Source organism: Scyliorhinus canicula, chromosome 8 (assembly GCF_902713615.1).
Source record: "Scyliorhinus canicula chromosome 8, sScyCan1.1, whole genome shotgun sequence".
NCBI classification, from domain to species: Eukaryota; Metazoa; Chordata; class Chondrichthyes; order Carcharhiniformes; family Scyliorhinidae; genus Scyliorhinus; species Scyliorhinus canicula.
The window spans coordinates 136,677,924-136,696,354 of record NC_052153.1 but is presented as its reverse complement, the minus strand read 5'-3'; the positions used below and the strand labels follow the sequence as shown (position 1 = coordinate 136,696,354).

At 44.6% G+C, this 18,431-nt stretch overlaps 1 protein-coding gene across 8 annotated transcripts in view; it reads left to right on the top strand.

Moving 5' to 3' along the window:
• Positions 1–1,676: 1,676 nt before the first annotated feature.
• adgrv1 (adhesion G protein-coupled receptor V1) overlaps positions 1,677–18,431 on the top strand; it is an 838,553-nt gene continuing 821,798 nt past the window's right edge. For 5 of the 8 annotated variants that reach the window (XM_038805279.1, XM_038805282.1, XM_038805283.1 and 2 more), the window contains exon 1: positions 1,691–1,861. In XM_038805279.1, the coding sequence (XP_038661207.1) occupies positions 1,795–1,861 (67 nt within the window). In that variant the 5' untranslated portion in view covers positions 1,691–1,794. Of the gene's footprint in view, positions 1,862–15,187; positions 15,341–18,431 lie in introns of those variants that run through there. The other 3 variants (XM_038805284.1, XR_005461637.1, XM_038805280.1) reach the window with 3 other exon arrangements.

Sequence of the window (18,431 nt, the reverse complement as noted above, 5' to 3'; positions counted from 1 at the left end):
TATTACAGGTACGGCCCCTACTGCAAGCATACATATCTACAGTGGTTGTATCACCACAATAGATACATTTTGGTGAAAATAGGAAGTTCATGAAGTTAAATGGGATGAAGAGTGGGTTGGAGAGTGGATTTGAAATCTGATCTGGTATTGCTGATGAGATTTGTATGTGCAATAGTCATTCATAGTCTTTGGAAATGTTGCCTTGAACTGAAGTCAATTCTACTCTTCAGTACATGTTTAGCTCGTTGGTCTAGGGGTATGATTTTCGCTTTTGGTGTTTCCAAAATGCGAGAGGTCCCTGATTCAAATCCCGGACTAGCCCTGCAAAGCGCCTTTGTGGCAGCACGGTAGCCCAGTGGCTAACACTGTGGCTTCACAGCGCCAGGGTCCCAGGTTCGATTCCCCGCTGGCTCACTGTCTGTGTGGAGTCTGCACGTTCTCCCTGTCTTTGCTTGGGTTTTCTCTGGGTACTCCTGTTTCCTCCCATAGTCCAAAGACGTGCAGGTTAGGTGGATTGGCCGTGCTAAATTGCCCTTCGTGTCCAGAAATGTTAGCAGGGGTTATTGGGATAGGGTGAAAGTGAGGGCTTAGTGGTTCGTTGCAGACTCGATGGGCCGAATGGCCTCCTTCTGCACTGTATGTTCTATGTATATTAAAAAATATATAAAAACACGTGCAACAATCACTGTGATGGTTCCTTGTATATACTTGAAATAGCTTTACCACAAATTGGCCAGTTCAAAATGTTTCTATGAGCATTTTCAATATTTGTCAGGTTCCGCTGCAAAAAGGAAAGCATTATTTGCTTCTGTCAGTAACATATTATAAAATTGTTAAAGGAGACATTTCAAATCGGAATATTTAAGGTTCACTTTCCCAACCATTTAACAATATCTCAAATTTTTAATTCAACTGAAGAATTGTAGTTATGACACTTTTTTTGAAAGTATGTGATTAAATTAAAGATGCATTTACAAGTGGTGAATTCTTCATTAGAAACTGAAGAATCAGATCAGAACTTCTGGTCTTGCGATGGCCGACACTCATCCTTCAATTTTGTATTAGTCACCCTTCATCAATTTGCTTGACAGCTTGATGAAAGAGTGCATGAAAGTGCATTTACTCATGCTTGTCAGAATACAGTCGTCAGCAAAATACTCTGGGAATTCAGCATTGTTAAGTAAATTCTTGGTGATGGAGGATAAAGAATTTCCAATTAGTGCTCTGTCTTTTATTGAGACTATATCATTCCTTCGTGAAAATGACTACCTAATCACACATTTGTTTGTGGTGCAATACAAAAATAAATCATTATTTTCCCCTTACAACACTTGTCATCAGTGGTGATGCTTGTCTTGTGTATATGGGCTCAGAATCACTCAAGCTGACCTTATTAAGGATTTAACACGGCCTTAATCCTGCCATCTGCTATCTGTCTGCCAAATAAGCAAACTTGAAGGGTTTAGATAGAAGGTTAGAAAATTCCCACATTTTCAAAGGTGAAGCAAATAGTAAAAAACAATCAATGGAAAATGAATGTTTCCACAATAATATTTCTAAATAACAGAGATTCTGATCTTTGCTAAGAATGTTACTAACAGACAATTGACATTTCAACCAGCCAATTCGATTAATGCAGTGAAGTAATCTGGTTTGCAATTTGTCATTCTCCATTTGGCAGTGCCGCAACATAGACTGTGTGGAATCCCTTGAAGGCATTTTCCTTTCAGCATTGTTATTGTTGCTTCTTCTAAATAGCTAATCAGCAAAGAGTCTGGCCAGTCCTGAACAGCCATGCGGCTAATAAAGCAACGCTTGTATTGTACTCCACTAAGAAGAAGTATTTCAATTTCCATTGAAGGTATCAGAAAAGGAACTTGGGAAAGTTAGAAGATACACTATGTTTTGTTTTATTTTATTCCTGTTTTCATAAACATGTCGTCGGCTTTTTAAAATGTTACGAGTAACACATATTGTGACACAACTTAGATTTTTTAATGCATAATTGTCAGTGACTGCTATTTGCGTTTTCAAAAGTCAAATCTAACTCCATAGTTGTACATTAAAGTGATATATTTGCAGCATAGGTTTCTTGATGTAACAAATTGCAGTGATGCATTTTCAATATTAGAACAGATGGCTATTGGTTTGGGAGCAGATGGACGCGGCATCGTGTAGGGGGACGTGTTTGAGAGCACTGTTGTTGGTACCTCTTCCGTTCTCACTGGTTAGGTACTATGTGATCCCAGTGGTGGTGTCGGCGTTAAGGGTGTGGAGTCAGTACAGGCAACATTTTAATGTTATTATTTTGGGTTGGAGGGTATGTCGTTGTGGGCGCCGATATGCGACAATCATAGGTTAGCGCGGCGGGGCTGGATACGAGGTTTTGGGGCTGACAGCAGGTGGGGATCGAGTATTTTAGACACTTGTTTATAGGCGGCAAATTCACATGGCTGGAGGAGTTGGAGGAATTGTATGAGTTACGCAAAGGGTTTAGGTATCTGCAAGTGAGGGATTTCATGAGGAGAGAGGTGCGTTCATTCCCTGGGCTGCCGCCTCGAGTGTTGCAGGATAAGCTGTTGTTGGAGGATGAAATAGGGGAAGGGAAGGTGTCGGATATATAAGGAATTGATGGAGAGGGAGGGCGCTTTGGTGGAGAAGATTAAGTGCACATGAGAGGGGAGGTGTCGATGGGATGTGGGTGGAGGCCTTGCGGAGGGTGAAGGCATCCTTGACATGCGCGAGGTTGCGCCTCATCCAGTTTAAAGTGCTGCCTAGGGGCCTACATAGGTGGCGAGGCTGAGCAGGTTATGTTTGGGGGTGGAAGAGAGGTATGGACCTTGATTAAGGTCTGTATAAAGTCGACCAGGTACAGTATCAACAGATCAGACCTGGCTGAGATCTAACGTATCTTGGAAATATTAATGCATTATAATAAACCAAATTTTTTTTCACTAACTCAGTTTGGACTCATTCGTGGTCTACAAAACTGGTGATGAGGATACAACTGGATTATTGTTGATGCTGCTTCACCATCGGGTGAACCACCTCTATTACTCTGCTGGATCGAGTTTGAAGTTTTTTTTTATATGCTCCTATTTGTAAGATTAGACATGTTGACGTAAGCTTAGAGGATTGGGCACAGTATGCTGAACCCATGCGTAACTTTTTCCGGGTGAACAATATCACAGAGAATGAGCGACAGACAGTAATACTGCTGACTGCCTGTGGAGCTCATACCTACGGTGTGATAAAAAGCCTCTCATATCCTGCAACCTGACATACACTTCAACCCTAAACCGTCCGTAATAGTGCAGAGATACTGTTTCAACAAGGCAGAAAGGACCCTGGAGAGTCTGTCACTGGATTTTTGACAAAGCTACAGAAAATAGCCAAATTTTGTGAATACGGACCATCCCTTTCAGACATGGTGTGCGACCATTTGGTTTGCGGCGTAAATAATGTAGCTACTCAAAGGAAGTTGCTCGCTGAACCGTCCCTAAATCTGCAGCAGGCTGTACAAATTTCACTTTCCCATGAGATGCTGAGAGAGGAGTGCAGGAGATTCAGGGGATGGAGGGAAACACCCTAGGTCATGCCCCCTCCTGGTGAGTGGCCACCCCACTCCTCAGGACCAATACCATACCCTGCACCAAGCCCCGAAGGGGCCCGGTCCGTTGGTCAAAGCCCAAATAGTCCTGATGAGATACCTCCCCAGAATCAATAGGAGAGCCAGGACGTTGTAGGACATGTAAACGAAAGACTCGAAGGGAACGCAAGTCACAAGTCAGCCAGAGATCCAGGCGCCCTGGTCGCAGCAGGCGCTAACCTAGGGCGCGCACTTTCCACCCAAATGATCCAGAGGAGGAGTGTATGCAGCTGAACCATGATACGGCATCCCAAAAGGCCCACATTCAGATAACGGTGCAGGTTAATGGGCATTCATTAGATATAGAGCCAGACACTACAGCTGCGGATTCCATTGTAGGAAAGCAGACCTTCGATAGGATAAATTTGGGAGTGCATCAGTTGGATCTGAAGGGTACTGAAGCTATAATAGGTGAACCGTTAGCCATTACAGGAACCACCATGACGTCAGTGGTTTACGGACAACAGTCAGGGCATCTTCCACTAATCATAGTCAAGGGACATGGCCCCAGCCTGGTAAACCATGATTTGCTCAGGCGCCTTCATCTAGGCTGGCAGCAGGTATTCCAGATGGGATCCGGGGGCCTGTACAAATAGTAGCAAAATACCCTGACGTTTTCCAAAGTGGACTATGGAAAATAAAAGGGATTATGGCAAAAGTTCAGGTGGACTTGGGTGCACAACTACGATATTTCAGAGCTTGCCCAGTCCTTATGCTTTGTTAGCGAATGTTGAGGCCGAACGTAATCAGCCTAGAGGCCTTGGGATCATCAGACCAGTACATTTTACAGATTGGGCAGCGCTGGTGGTTCCAGTTCTAAAAACAGTTAAAATGGTCAGATTGTGTGGGGATGATAAGTTAACAGAGCTTCCTGTTTAGATCATTACCTGATGATCGACATAGAGGACCTATACACAAAATTGGCCGGTGGACACTCATTTACCAAGCTCGATATGAGTCATGCGTATTTGCATTTGGAATTGGATCCAGCCTCCTGAACATACGTCACTATAACACCCATAGAGGCCTGTACAAATACACTAGGCTACCCTTTGGAGGGTTGTCAACCTGTGCCATATTCCAGTGGGTGATGGAAAACATACTGAGAGGGTTGCCGTGACTGGTTGTATATTTGGATGACTTTGTTGGCTCGTCCCACGGTTCGATATTGTGGACTGAAAAAGCAGACTTTGGGGTCGATTGACACGAGGCTGGCCAGGTTCTTGTCCTGCTATAGAACCACTCTCATGCCACGACCAGGGTGGCTCCGGCTGAATTGCTAACAGGCCGAAGGCTTCAAACCCGTCTTAGTTTGGTCTTTCAGTGTCAGGCTTTGACTGAAAACTGATGTCTAGCACTCCAGCTGCAAAGTTGAGTTTTTAGACCAGGTTTTCCTGCACTCTGAAGAAAAAATTGAATGGGTGGGATTTACGTCATCGTTCTAGTGGAATGGGGTCTGATAGAGCCAGCAAAGCTGGCTCCACAGTGATCTGGGCACCATCTTTAAAGGGTGCTTCAATCAGCACAAAGTACAGACACCCCCAGCCTTCCCATCCCAGCACAGGTTGGCACTGCCAGGTTGGCTGTCCCAAATTGTGGCAACCTGGCAGTGTCAACCTGTACAAGGGGTCAGCAGGATCCTATAGACTGTTTCCTGTCTTCACAAACCTGTTGTGAAACTTGCCACCGTGACACCATGTCTGCGAGGTTTCAACATTCTTTGAGGGGGATCATATGGAGGGGAGGCCCTTTTAATATAAGTTAGTACATTAAAATGTATTTAAATAAGGTTTGCACCCTTTCTATGGGAGAACCTTGTTACATCACCGGCGAAGGGCTGATAGGCCGAGGGGGAAATCGGGAAACAAGATCACGCTGACGAGAATCTCGTTTCCCAGTCTCGTGAGATTTTGTGTCTGTGCTGCCGTTCTCGCTGATGGTGAATGCTGGTGCAAAATTGCTTTGAATGTCCCAGACACCAGCCTATCCTGTCCAACTGGTAGGACAGAGCCAGCAGAGATTGAGACACAGTGTATACAACTGGGAGGAAGTGGCCCTGGGAGTCCACAATATCGAATCTGGGCTTGGGTGTGGAAATCTCTTCACTTGATGAATCAGTACTCCTCCATATTGAACATGAGACACTGAGGGTGGCAAAGTTCCAGAATGTACCCTGGGTTTCAATGTCCATTACCAAGAGTGGCTTGGTACCAACACTGCTGACCTAGCTGGACAAGTCCTAAAGGATGTAACTGCTGGACTGGGTCTCCAGTAGCTGGTGAGGGATCCGATAAGAGATTAAAAACATATTTGACCACATTTCTCACAAATCTGCCTGCTGCATATGCATCTATTGAAGATCAGGGATAGGTGGGAACTAGAAGAGATTTACGAAAATAGCATTAACACAAGACAAAGGGAGTGTTAATGGCAATGATAAAGACTAAAGAAAGTGCTGATAGTGGCGTAAAGGTAAGATAGCAGAACTTGTTAATAGCAGAACAAGGGCCAGCACTCTGATAGCAAAACATATGAACTAGTTACAGATGGCCCTATTGGGGGGGTGCGGGTTTGTAGGGTAGGGGCAAGGGGGATGGGAGCAAGGGGGATGGGGGCAAGGGGGGGTGCATTAGGACAGAAAGATCAGATCGTAAAACGGGGGGGGGGGTCAAGATGGAGGAGAGAGTTTATGGTCTGCCATACTTTCTTGTTCTCTGAAACATGCTTCTTTCTCCCAACAACAGGGAAGAGAATATTCCTACATATGGGCCACATTGTCAGCTTGAGGGAGACATCAGTGACGTGCAGCTTTGCCATGCTAGGACTTAATTGCAGTAGATTTGTCCTACGTTCAAGCACCGGGATAATCCTTGAACCGTTATTTCCTCAATGTCCCTTTAAATAGATCAGCACCAATCGATTCATAAGAGTCATCAACATTTCTGTGTATGCTAATTGGTTAGGAAATCCAAAAGGCACTGTCGCACAGTGGTTAGCACTGCTGCCTACAGCTCCAAGGACCCAGGTGCAATTGCAGCCTCGGGTGACTGTCTGTGTGGAGATTTCAGTTTCTCCCCGTGTCTCCGTGGATTTCCTCCGGGTGCTCCGGTTTCCTCCCACAGTCCAAAGGTGTGCAGGTTAGGTGGATTGGACATGCTAAACTGCCCCTTAGTGTCCAAAAGGTTAGGTGGGTTTACTGGGTTCTGGGGATTGGGTGGAGGCATGGGCTTAAGTAGGATGCTCTTTCTAAGGGCCAGTGCAGACTCAATGGGCTGAATGGCCACCTTCTGCGTTGTAAATTTCATGATTCTGTGAAAAGCAGAGTTTGGATTAAAAAAACATTGATAAGTGTACAACAGATGCTCATCCGTGTTCCATATGCAGTCCTGGACTGTCCTTTTCCAAGCTTGTCACCAAGTTAAAAATCTACTAATTATGTCTGTGAACAGGTGGTAAATCTATGTAATAGACTCTTTAGGAAGATGGTAGAATACATTGTTGATTCATTGAACTGCAAATGATATACATATCTTTCAAATAATATTTTGAGATACTGTACTGTATATGAATAATTTGTAGCATGCTTGGGTGGAAAAGGCAAACTTTCCAAATGATCTTGGGCTTCCAAATCTTTCCACCACTGGTGTTCACTTCACCTTTATGCCTATGTATGTTATAAATTAATTCATAGATATTGATTGCCATATATTTTTTAAATATTTCCTGAGATTTTAGCCGTGCTGGCAAGATTAGTATTTGTTGTCCATTCCTACTTGCCCTTGAGAAGATCATGGTGGTGTGACTGTTGCAGAATGTAGGTAGCATGAATGCCAACAATTTGCTTCATTGAATTCACATGCTCCACTTTCCATGAATCTCATCTCATCTCTGCTGCCCATATCCCATCCTCCAATATGTCCTACCTGTTTATCACCTCTTGCCATGCGAACTTAAGTATGGCAAGTTTTGGGAACCTTGGACTACAAGGGAAATTGTGAGCCTAGTCAAAAAGAAAAAGGAACAACCTGTAAGGTCTAGAAGGCTAAGAACAGAAGAACACTTGAAGAATATGAAGAAAGTAGGAAGGAGTTAGGAGGGGTAAAAGTGGTCATGAACAGTCCTAGGCAAACAGGCTTAAGCAGAATCAGAAGACATTTTATACGTATATAATGAACAAGAGGGTAGCCAGGGGAAGGGTTGGCCCACTCAAAGACAGAGGAGGGAATCTATGCGTGGAACCAGAGTAAACAGACGAGGTACTAAATGAGTACTTTGCAGCAGTATTCACCAAAGAGAAGAACTTGGTAGATGATGAGGGAAGGGTGTGTAGACAGTCTGGGTCATGTAGATATTAAAAAGGAGGAAGTGTTGAGTGTCTTAAAAAGCATTAAGGAGGATAAGACCCAGGGCCTGATGGGATCTACCCCAGAATACTGAGGGAGGCAAGAGAGGAAATTGCTGGGGCCTTGACAGAAATCACTGTATCCTCATTGGCTACAGGTGAGGTCCCAGAGGACTGGAGGATAGCCAATGTTGTTCTTTGTAGTATGGTAGTACAGTGGTTAGCACAGTTGCTTCACAGCTCCAGGGTGCCAGGTTTGATTCCTGGCTTGGGTCACTGTCTTGCGCGGAGTCTGCACATTCTCCCCGTGTCTGTGTGGGTTTCCTCCGGGTGTTCCGGTTTCCTCCCACAGTCCAAAGATGTGCGGGTTAAATGGATTGGCCATGCAAAATTGCCCTTAGTGTCAAGAAAGTTAAGTGGGGGTTACTGGGTTATAGGGATAGGGGAGATACATGGGCTTGAGTAGGGTGCCCTTTGTGAGGGCCGGTGCAGACTTGATGGGCCAAATGGCCTCCTTCTGCACTATAAATTCTATGATTCTATGAAGGGATAATCCAGGAAATGGTAGGCCAATGAGTCTTAAGCAGTGACAGGGAAAATATTGGAAAAGATTCTTAGGAACACGATTTACTCACATTTGGAGACAAATGGACTTAATAGCGATAAGCAGCGTGGTGTTGTGAAGGTCTCACTAACTTGATTGAGTTCTTTGAGGAAGTGACGAAGATGATCAATGAAGGAAGGGCAGTAGATGTTGCCTACATGAACTTCAGTAAAGTCTTTGACAAGGTCCCTCATGGCAGACTGGTACAGAAGGTGAAGTCACATGGGATCAATGGTGAGCTGGCAGGATAATACAGAACTGGCTCGGTCATAGAAGGCAGGGGTAGCAGTGGAAGGATGCTTTACTGAATGGAAAGCTGTGACAAGTAGTGTTCTGCAGGGACCAGTGCTGGGACCTTTGTTGTTTGAAGTATATATAAATGATTTGGAGGAAAATGTAGCTGGTCTGATAGTAAGTTTGCAGACAACTCAATGATTGGTGGAGTTGTGGATAGTGAGGATACTGCAGAATATAGATCAGTTAGAGACTTGGGTGGAGAAATGGCAGATGGCGTTTAATCCGGACAAATGTGAGGTTATACATTTGGAAGGTCTAATACAGGTGGGAATTGTACAGTAAATGGCAGAACTCTTAGGAGTATTGACAAGCAGAGAGATCTGGGGATAGAGATCCACAGGTCACTGAAAGTGGCAACACAGGTTCATAAGGGAGTCAGGAAGCCATACGGCATGCTTGCCTTCATTGGTCGTGGCATTGAGTATCTGCTGCATCACAGCCTGTTATAACAACTGCTTGGGCCAAGACTGTGAGAAACTATGGAGAGTCATGAACACAGCCCAGTGACTCACGCGAACCTGCTTCCCAGCCATGGACTCCATACACCTCCCGCTGCCTTGGGAAAGTGGGCAGTATGATCAAAGACCCCTCCCACCTGGGTTATTTTCTCTTCTAACTTCTGCCATTGGCAGGAGAACACTCACTAACAGGTTCAAAAACAGCTTCTTCCCCGCTGTTACCAGATTCCTCAATGACCCTCTTATGGACTGAACTGATCACTTCACCCATCTTCTCTACTGAGTAGTACGACACTCCGTATGCTCACCCGATGCCTGTGCCTAAGTATTTACATTGTGTATTTATGTATGTCCTATGTTTTTTCACATATGGAACTATCTGTCTGGAGAACAGAATGCAGAACAGTACCTTTCACTGTACCTCAGTTCATGTAACAATAAATCAAAATCCAAAATTGGCAAGTAATGCTGGAGCTGTACAGAACCTTAGTTAGGACACATGAGCACAGGGCTAAAGAGCTGACTTTTAAAGCAGACCAAGGCAGGCCAGCAGCACGGTTCAATTCCCGTACCAGCCTCCCCGAACAGGCGCCGGAATGTGGCGACTAGGGACTTTTCACAGTAACTTCATTTGAAGCCTACCTGTGACAATAAGCAACTTTCATTTCAATTTTTCATTTCATTTAATTTCTCATTTGGAATATTGTGTACAATTCTAGTTTCCACACCACCAGAAGGATGCAGATGCTTTGGAGTCGGTACAGAAGAGGGTTACCAGGATGCTGCCTGATCTGGAGGGTATTAGCTATGAGGAGAGGTTGGATAAACTCAGATTCTTTTCACTGGCATGATAGAAGTTGATGGCCGACCTCATAGAACTTTACAAATTTATGAGTGGCTGATCAGACGGTTTTTCCGAGGGTGGAATAGACATCAGGGCCATAGGTTTAAGGTGCGAGGGGGAAAGTTTAGAGGAGATGTGTGAGGCAAGTTTTTTTTACACAGAGGGTGGTGAGTGCCTGGAACACCCTGCCGAGGGAGGTGGTGGAAGCAGATATGATAGCAGCGTTTAAGAGACACCTTGACAAATACATGAATGGAACGGGATTAGAGGGTTATGGGTCCTGGAAGCACAGAAGGTTTTAGTTTAGACAAGCATCATGATCGGCGAAGGCTTGTAGGCCCAAAGGGCCTGTATTTGTGCTATACCTTTCTTTGAACTTTGTTTATTTGCTCTGAGTGTTCTCATACCTCAAATTCTCACCCTTGCATTTACTTCCCTCCATATCTGATCGCCCTTACGTCCCATAACTTCCTGGTACCCCCGCATAGCATTTAGGGGATACCCCAATGATGCACTGGAGAATCCCTCTTGGGAGGGTTCCCACACAAGGATTTACCTGGCAATTGTTCCGAAGTGCTAACTTCCTCTGGACATTTGCTGTGAGAACCATCCGACAGAAGCGATTTAAATCGCTAACTTCGTATGGTTCTGCCAGTTTTACCCTGATAGTTACTCTGAAAGCGTTAGAGGGGAACAAACTCACTTCTAACTCCAGAGTAATATTTCTTAAAATAAACAGCCTTGCACGGGTCACTCTCTGTTATATGACTCCATCATCTTGTATCTGCCCACTTTTGTCCCAATATTGTTAACCATGCCTTAGTCTGTGCCCCAGTGTTTGGAGAGGACCGGAGATTTAAAAGCGGGAGAGGAGCTGGAGATTTAAAAGCGCGGGAGAGGAGCCACCTCCTCTAACCTAAGGGGTTGAGTGACTATCAGGTGAGCTCTTTCTTTCTTTCTTTTTCTTGTTTTATCCGCAAGTTATCTAGAGGGGATGGCAGGGAAGGCAGTGCAATGTTCCTCCTGCAGAATGTTTGAGGTGAGGGACGCCGTCAGTGTCCCTGCTGATTTCACCTGTGGGAAGTGCACCCATTTCCAGCTCCTCAAAAACCACGTTAGGGAACTGAAGCTGGAGCTGGATGAATTACGGATCATTTGGGAGGCAGAGGTGTTCAAGAAGGAAGCTTCAGGGATGGAGTTACTCCGAAGAATGAAGATAGATGGGTGACGGTGAGAGTGGCTGGGAGGAAGACGTCAGTACAGGGATCCCCTGTGGGTCGTTCCCATTAGTAACAAGTATACCATTTGGATACTGGTGGGGGGGGGTGTACTTACCAGGGGTAAGCCATGGGGTACAGGCCTCTGGCACAGAGTCTGTCCCTGTTGCTCAGAAGGGAAGGGGGAAGAGGAGTAGAGCATTAGTCATTGGGGACTACATAGTTAGGGAGACAGATAGGAGATTCTGTGGGAGCGAGAGAGACTTGCGGTTGGTGTGTTGCCTCCCAGGTGCCAGGGTCCGTGATGTCTCGGATCGTGTTTTCGGGATCCTTAGATGGGAGGGGGAGCAGCCCCAAGTCGTGGTCCACATTTAAACTAATTCAGTAGGGGGTTGGGAACTTGAATTGTAACTCCAGTGTGTAGGAGTTTGAGAGTAGGGAGGTCATGAGTAAGGTTTCAAGGTCACAGGAGTGTAACGGCAGGCAGGAACTTGGTTTGAAGTATGTCTACTTCAACGCCAGGAGCATCCGGAATAAGGTGGGTGAACTTGCAGCATGGGTTGGTACCTGTGACTTCGATGTTGTGGCCAGTTCGGAGACATGGATAGAGCAGGGACAGGAATGGTTGTTGCAGGTCCCGGGGTTTAGATGTTTCGATAAGCTCAGGGAAGGTGGTAAAAGAGGGGAAGGTGTGGCATTGTTAGTCAAGGACAGTATTACGGTGGCAAAAAGGATGACTGATGATGACTCATCTACTGAGGTAGTATGGGCTGAGGTTAGAAACAGGAAAAGAGAGGTCACCCTGTTGGAAGTTTTCTATAGGCTTCCGAAAAGTTCCAGAGATGTAGAGGAAAGGATTGCAAAGATGATTCTGGATATGAGCGAAAGTAACAGGGTAGTTGTTATGGGGGACTTTAACTTTCCAAATATTGACTGGAAACACTATAGTTCGAGTACTTTAGATGGGTCAGTTTTTGTCCAACGCAGGGCAAGAATTATAGCTGGGGGAAAGGCAATTATAATGCGATTAGGCAAGACTTAGGATGCATGGGATGGGGAAATAAACTGCAGGGGATGGGCACAATTGAAATATGGAGCTTGTTCAAGGAACAGCTACTGCGTGTCCTTGATAAGTATATACCTGTCAGGCAGGGAGGAAGTGGTCGACCGAGGGAACCATCGTTTACTAAAGTAGTTGAATCACTTGTCAAGAGGAAGAAGGAGGCTTCTGTATAGATGAGAGTGAAGGTTCAGTTAGGGCACTTGAGAGTTACAAGTTAGGCAGGAACGATCTAAAGAGAGAGCGAAGAAGAGCCAGGAGGGGACATGAGAAGTCCTTGGCAGGTAGGATCAAGGAAAACCCTAAAGCTTTCTATAGGTATGTCAGGAATAAAAGAATGACTAGGGTAAGAGTAGGGCTAGCCAAGGACAGTAGTGGGAAGTTGTGCGTGGAGTCTGAGGAGATAGGAGAGGCGCTAAATGAATATTTTCCATCAGTATTCACACAGGAAAAAGAAAATGTTGTCGAGGAGAATACTGGGTTACAGGCTAATAGACTGGATGGGTTTGAGGTTCATAAGGAGGAGGTGTTCACATTTCTGGAAAGTGTGAAAATCGCTAAGTCCCCTGGGCCAGATGGGATTTCTCCGAGGATTCTCTGGGAAGCTAGGGAGGAGATTGCAGAGCCTTTGACTTTGATCTTTATGTCATCGTTGTCTACAGGAATAGTGCCAGAAGACTGGAGGATAGCAAATGTTGTCCCCTTGTTCAAGAAGGGGAGTAGAGACAACCCCGGTAACTATAGACCAGTGAGCCTTACTTCTGTTGTGGGCAAACTCTTGGAAAGGATTATAAGAGCTAGGATTTATAATCATCTACAAAGGAATAATTTGATTCGGGATTATCAACACGGTTTTGTGAAGGGTAGGTCGTGCCTCACAAACCTTATTGAGTTATTTGAGAAGGTGACCAAACAGGTGGATGAGGGTAAAGCAGTGGTGTATATAGTTTTCAGTAAAGCGTTTGATAAGGTTCCCCACGGTAGGCTATTGCAGAAAATATGGAGGCATGAGATTGAGGGTGATTTAGCGGTTTGGATCAGAAATTGGCTAACTGTAACAAGACAGAAGGTGGTGGTTGATGGGAAATGTTCAGTCTGGAGTTCAGTTACTAGTGGTGTACCACAAGGATCTGTTTTATAAATGACCTGGAGGGTGTAGAAGGATGGGTGAGTAAATTTACGGATGACACTAAAGTCGGTGGAGTTGTGGACAGTGCAGAAGGATGTTGCAGGTTACAGAGGGACATAGATAAGCTGCAGAGCTGGGCTGAGAAGTGGCAAATGGAGTTTAATGCAGAAAAGTATGAGGTGATTCATTTTGGAAAGAGTAACAGGAATACAGAGTACTGGGCTGATTGTAAGATTCTTGGTAGTGTGGATGAGCAGAGAGATCTTGGTGTCCATGTACATAGATCCCTGAAATTTTCCACCCAGGTTGATAGGGTTGTTAAGCAGACGTATGGTGTGTTAGCTTTTATTGGTAGAGGGATTGAGTTTTGGAGCCATGAGGTCAGGCTGCAGCTGGACAAAACTCTGGTGCGGCCGCATTTGGAGTATTGCGTGCAGTTCTGGTCACTGCATTATAGGAAGGATGTTGAAGCATTGGAAAGGGTGCAGAGGAGATTTACCAGGACGTTGCCTGGTATGGAGGGAAGATCTTATGAGAAGAAGGTTAAGAGGTGACTTAATAGAGGTATACAAGATGATCAGAGGATTAGATAGGGTGGACAGTAAGAGCCTTTTTCCTCGGTTGGTGATGGCAAGCCCAAGGGGACATAGCTTTAAATTGAGGGGAGATAGATATAGGACGGATGTCTTTACGCAGAGTAGTAGGGGCGTGGAATGCCCTGCCTGCAACAATAGTGGACTCGCCGACATTAAGGGCATTTGAATGAAATGAAAACCGCTTATTGGCACAAGTAGGCTTCAAATTAAGTTACCTAACCTGTACATCGTTAGACTGTGGGAGGAAACCGGAGCACCCAGAGGAAACCCACTCAGATATGGGGAAAACGTGTCGGCTCCGCACAGACAGTGACCCAAGCCGGAATGGAACCTGGGACCCTGGAGCAACGAGCAACTGTGCTAACCACTGTGCTACATTGCTGCCTTCAATTCCCCTCTCCTCATTTGAGACTCTTTTAAAACCCCACTTTAAAACTCTCCTCTATCCTTGATCAATCTTTGAACAAGTAACCTCTCCTTCTTTGACATATTGTACATTTTTTTCCTGATTATGTCTTTGTGAAGTGGATGCTTTTCAGTTGAAAGGAAATAATGGCGTGGGAGGGAGTCTTGAGGGATGGGCTCCTCAGAACTACACAGTAGCCAAAGCCTGCACTTACATCAAATAAGGCAACTGCTTACATACAACATTTTTCTCATTTAAATCTCCACATAAGCAGTTGCAGTTACTAAAACAAAACCACAACTGGTGTGTGGACAGAAATTTCCTTGATGCACAAAGGTTTGAATTATAATAAAACAAATTTGAGTACATCCATTGTCAGTCATTGAAAGGACTCTTAAAGTGTTTCTGCGTGCTGTCCATGATCAATATTTGCTCGTTCAGTTCCAGCAGGGAGATTTCACCTTCTTCACGTCCATAAAATTGGAGAAAGTTCGGGTCAAAACAGACAGATGTTTTTGATTGTGTGCGTGCCAGGCGGGAGACCCACTCAGCCAGCTCGCCAGCCCTGAGCCCCGGGCGCATGCGCTCTCCCTGCGAGCCCCCGAGCCGGAGCCCGCAGTTTGCAGTGAGCAGGAGAGAGGACGCTGCTGCCGGGGATCAGGAGACGCTTTTGCAAGACTTTCTCCGCACAGACCCTTCGAGAGGGGAGCGCGGCACAAGGCTGAAAAACCATTGCAAGTGAGTTTAGAAGACAAGGCGGGACGAGTTCAAATCGCTATTGTTTCAAACCAATGGAAATGCTGTTTTGCGGGTATCTGTTAGCGGAATAAAATCCAGATCAGAAATAACGGGGGTGGTTATAAAAATGAAATTACATCGGATGGAATTACTACTAACAGGCGGATCGCGCAAAGTTGGAGGATCTGGTATTGCAAAGAAAATACATTCGAAAATAAAATGACCATTTCTGCACCTGTTAAAGGTGATGTAGATCCAGGAATGAAACTCTCTCTGCAGCGAGAGAGAAAAAAACATCTTGTTCAGTCTTGGAAATGTGTGTTTATATTGTTTAACATTGAGTGTGAGTGGATGCACCTCAGTTCACTATCTGAAGGTGGTGGATAGTGGATGACTCAAATCTAAATGGTTGGAGGGAAATATCCGTTTTATCTGGATCTTTCTTGAGCAGCACTTCGAGTAAAAACGAGATTCCACGTTTGGTTTGACACAGTGCAAATAAATTCCGATGCGGAGAAATTTCAATGTTAAGGGCAGAGGACAGCTGATGTTCAAGTGCAATTACTGTAAACAGCCGTGCTCAAGATTGTATTCCTGTTTGATGAGAACGGATTAAGCGTCTGTCCCTTGGTGCGAAACTGGTACTTTAAAGGAAACACAATTGTGAAACTTGCCGTTTCCTGTTGCTAAATTGCAAATAATGTCTTTGAAAAGTGTAGCTGGAGGAATACTATAAAATCCCATTGGCTTCGTGATACTTGAATATGTGTTTGTACAGACCCATGATAAAGCAGCAGCGATGTGTCTGTTTGTCTCATTGCACAGACAATTGCATCTATCATTTTAATTGGGCCTTATACAGTACTTTTAGAATTGTCATGGTACCTATTTTTTCAAAAAAGCATTTGGATAACTGTTGAGAAAAAGTTTAACAAAGTTATTTCTGTGCTGAGGGTTAACGTTATTTGTGCCAATCTGTTGGTTGCATAGAATTGAGCTGGGGTGGGTCTTGGAATTGTTCTGACATGTTTGTCATCGGAAATTATAACTCTGAGCATGAGGTTTACCAAATAGCAGGAAAATTAAAGTAACTTCATCATAAAAGTTACTGTATCTGTACAGGAAATTATATCAGAGGACTAGGAAACATTAAGGAAACTAGCAAAAATAATTGCAGGACCTTATTCGAGAGTCCTCCTTCAGGAAATTCCTCTATTGCATTCACCTTTAACTTATTATGATGAAGGCACTGGAAATAGATGATTGATCAAATTATAATGGCAAAGTAGAAGTAATCTTATTGTGATGGTTGTATAAAAATGAGGAAAATTTGGCTATGGTCATTTTCTTCAAACCTGACAGAATAAAACTTGAAAAATTTAATCACTTTTGCATTTTTGGTTCTGAATCTTTGTTGTAAAGATAAATCTTTACTCTTATCAGATTTGACATTCATGTAATCTGTTGTCAGGCTAAGTTTTCAATGGGCATAAAGGTTGGAAGAAACCTTGAGGCATAGTATACTGACTTAGAATAATAGACTGCAAGTTTTAAATCATTTCCCAGTCACCGTCTGTGTAGAATTACAAATAATGTTGAACGTTACTGAGCCCATGATGGAATGGCAATAATGGGGTGCCATGATGTGGAGATGCCGGCGTTGGACTGGGGTGAGCACAGTAAGAAGTCTTACAACACCAGGTTAAAGTCCTGGTGGGGTGGGAATAGGTGGCGGTATTGATGGGTAAGCGAGCAGGGCAGCCTGAAAAAGTAGGCATCACTGTGGGTGGGATTTCTCCATGAACAGCTGCTGTCCATGTCCCTCAATGGTAAGAAGTTCCAGAATTTTCACCCAGCGACTATGAAGAAATGGCAATCTACATATGAGTCAGGATGGCATGCACCTTGAAAAGACCTTGTAGGTGATGGTATTCCCTGTGTCTGCTGTCCATGCCTTTTTAGATGGTGGAGCTTGTAACTTTGGGAAGTACTGCCAAAGATGTTTTGCATGTTGCAGCAGTGTATCTTGTAGATGTCACAACCATATTATACCAGTGGTGGTGTGGGTAGATATTTAGGCTAGTTAATGAAAATGAAAATTGCTTATTGTCACAAGTAGGCTTCAAATGAAGTTACTGTGAAAAGCCCCTAGTCGCTACATTACGGTGCCTGTTTGGGGAGGCTGGTATGGGAATTGAACTGTGCTGGTGGCCTGCCTTGGTCTGTTTTCAAAGCCAGCGATTTAGCCCAGTGTGCTAAACCAGCCCCAAAGGTGCATTTGGATCAATTAAACTGCTTGTTCCCAGATGGTGTCAAATTTGTGTTATTTTAGATGCATCATCCAGAAAAGTGAAGATTATTTAATCATTCCTGACTTGTACCTTGTAGAAGAGGAAGTAGTTATAAAGGACCAGGACGTGAACCAGTCACAACCGAATGGCTTCCACCAACCCAACAACCCAAACCATCTTCCTTTTTGTGAGTTATGACTTCAGCTGCTGGAGAATTTTCCTCCCCAATCCCCATCGATTTCAGTTTTGTTAGGGCTTCTTGGTGTCACACTAGGTTGAATTGTTGCTCGTTCTGGGTGAGTGTGCTTTACACTCAATTGGCTCTGTTTTATTCCTTAGCTCTAGAGTCGCCAGGTATCCTTATGATACCGCCACAAGATTCAAGTTCAAGTTCATAGCAATGACTCAATACACCAGTTAGTAAGTTCAAACAAGACACGTTTATTATAGCACAGTTATTTACTACTCATGCATATAATACTAAGACTAAACTATTCCTACCACTAATAGGCCAATACTTATCTGGAATAAGGGAACTGCCGGATCAGGGAACAATGGCCTCTTGCTTTGTCCTGGATCCGCAGGCTTCCAGTTGGTGTGGACTAAAGGGGTCAGGAGTGTCTACTCTCGTCGCGTGCGTTGTATGACACTTGCTTGATGGCAGCTGCTGACCAGGCCCCTCCTTCTCAAGGTCTTCTGCTGCAAAGGTGTTCTGCTGGGAGGGCCGGCTGGTCAAGAAGAAAGAATCAGTCCTGGGACCTGACTTTTATAGGTCCATGGGGTTTCGCGCCCTTCTGGGC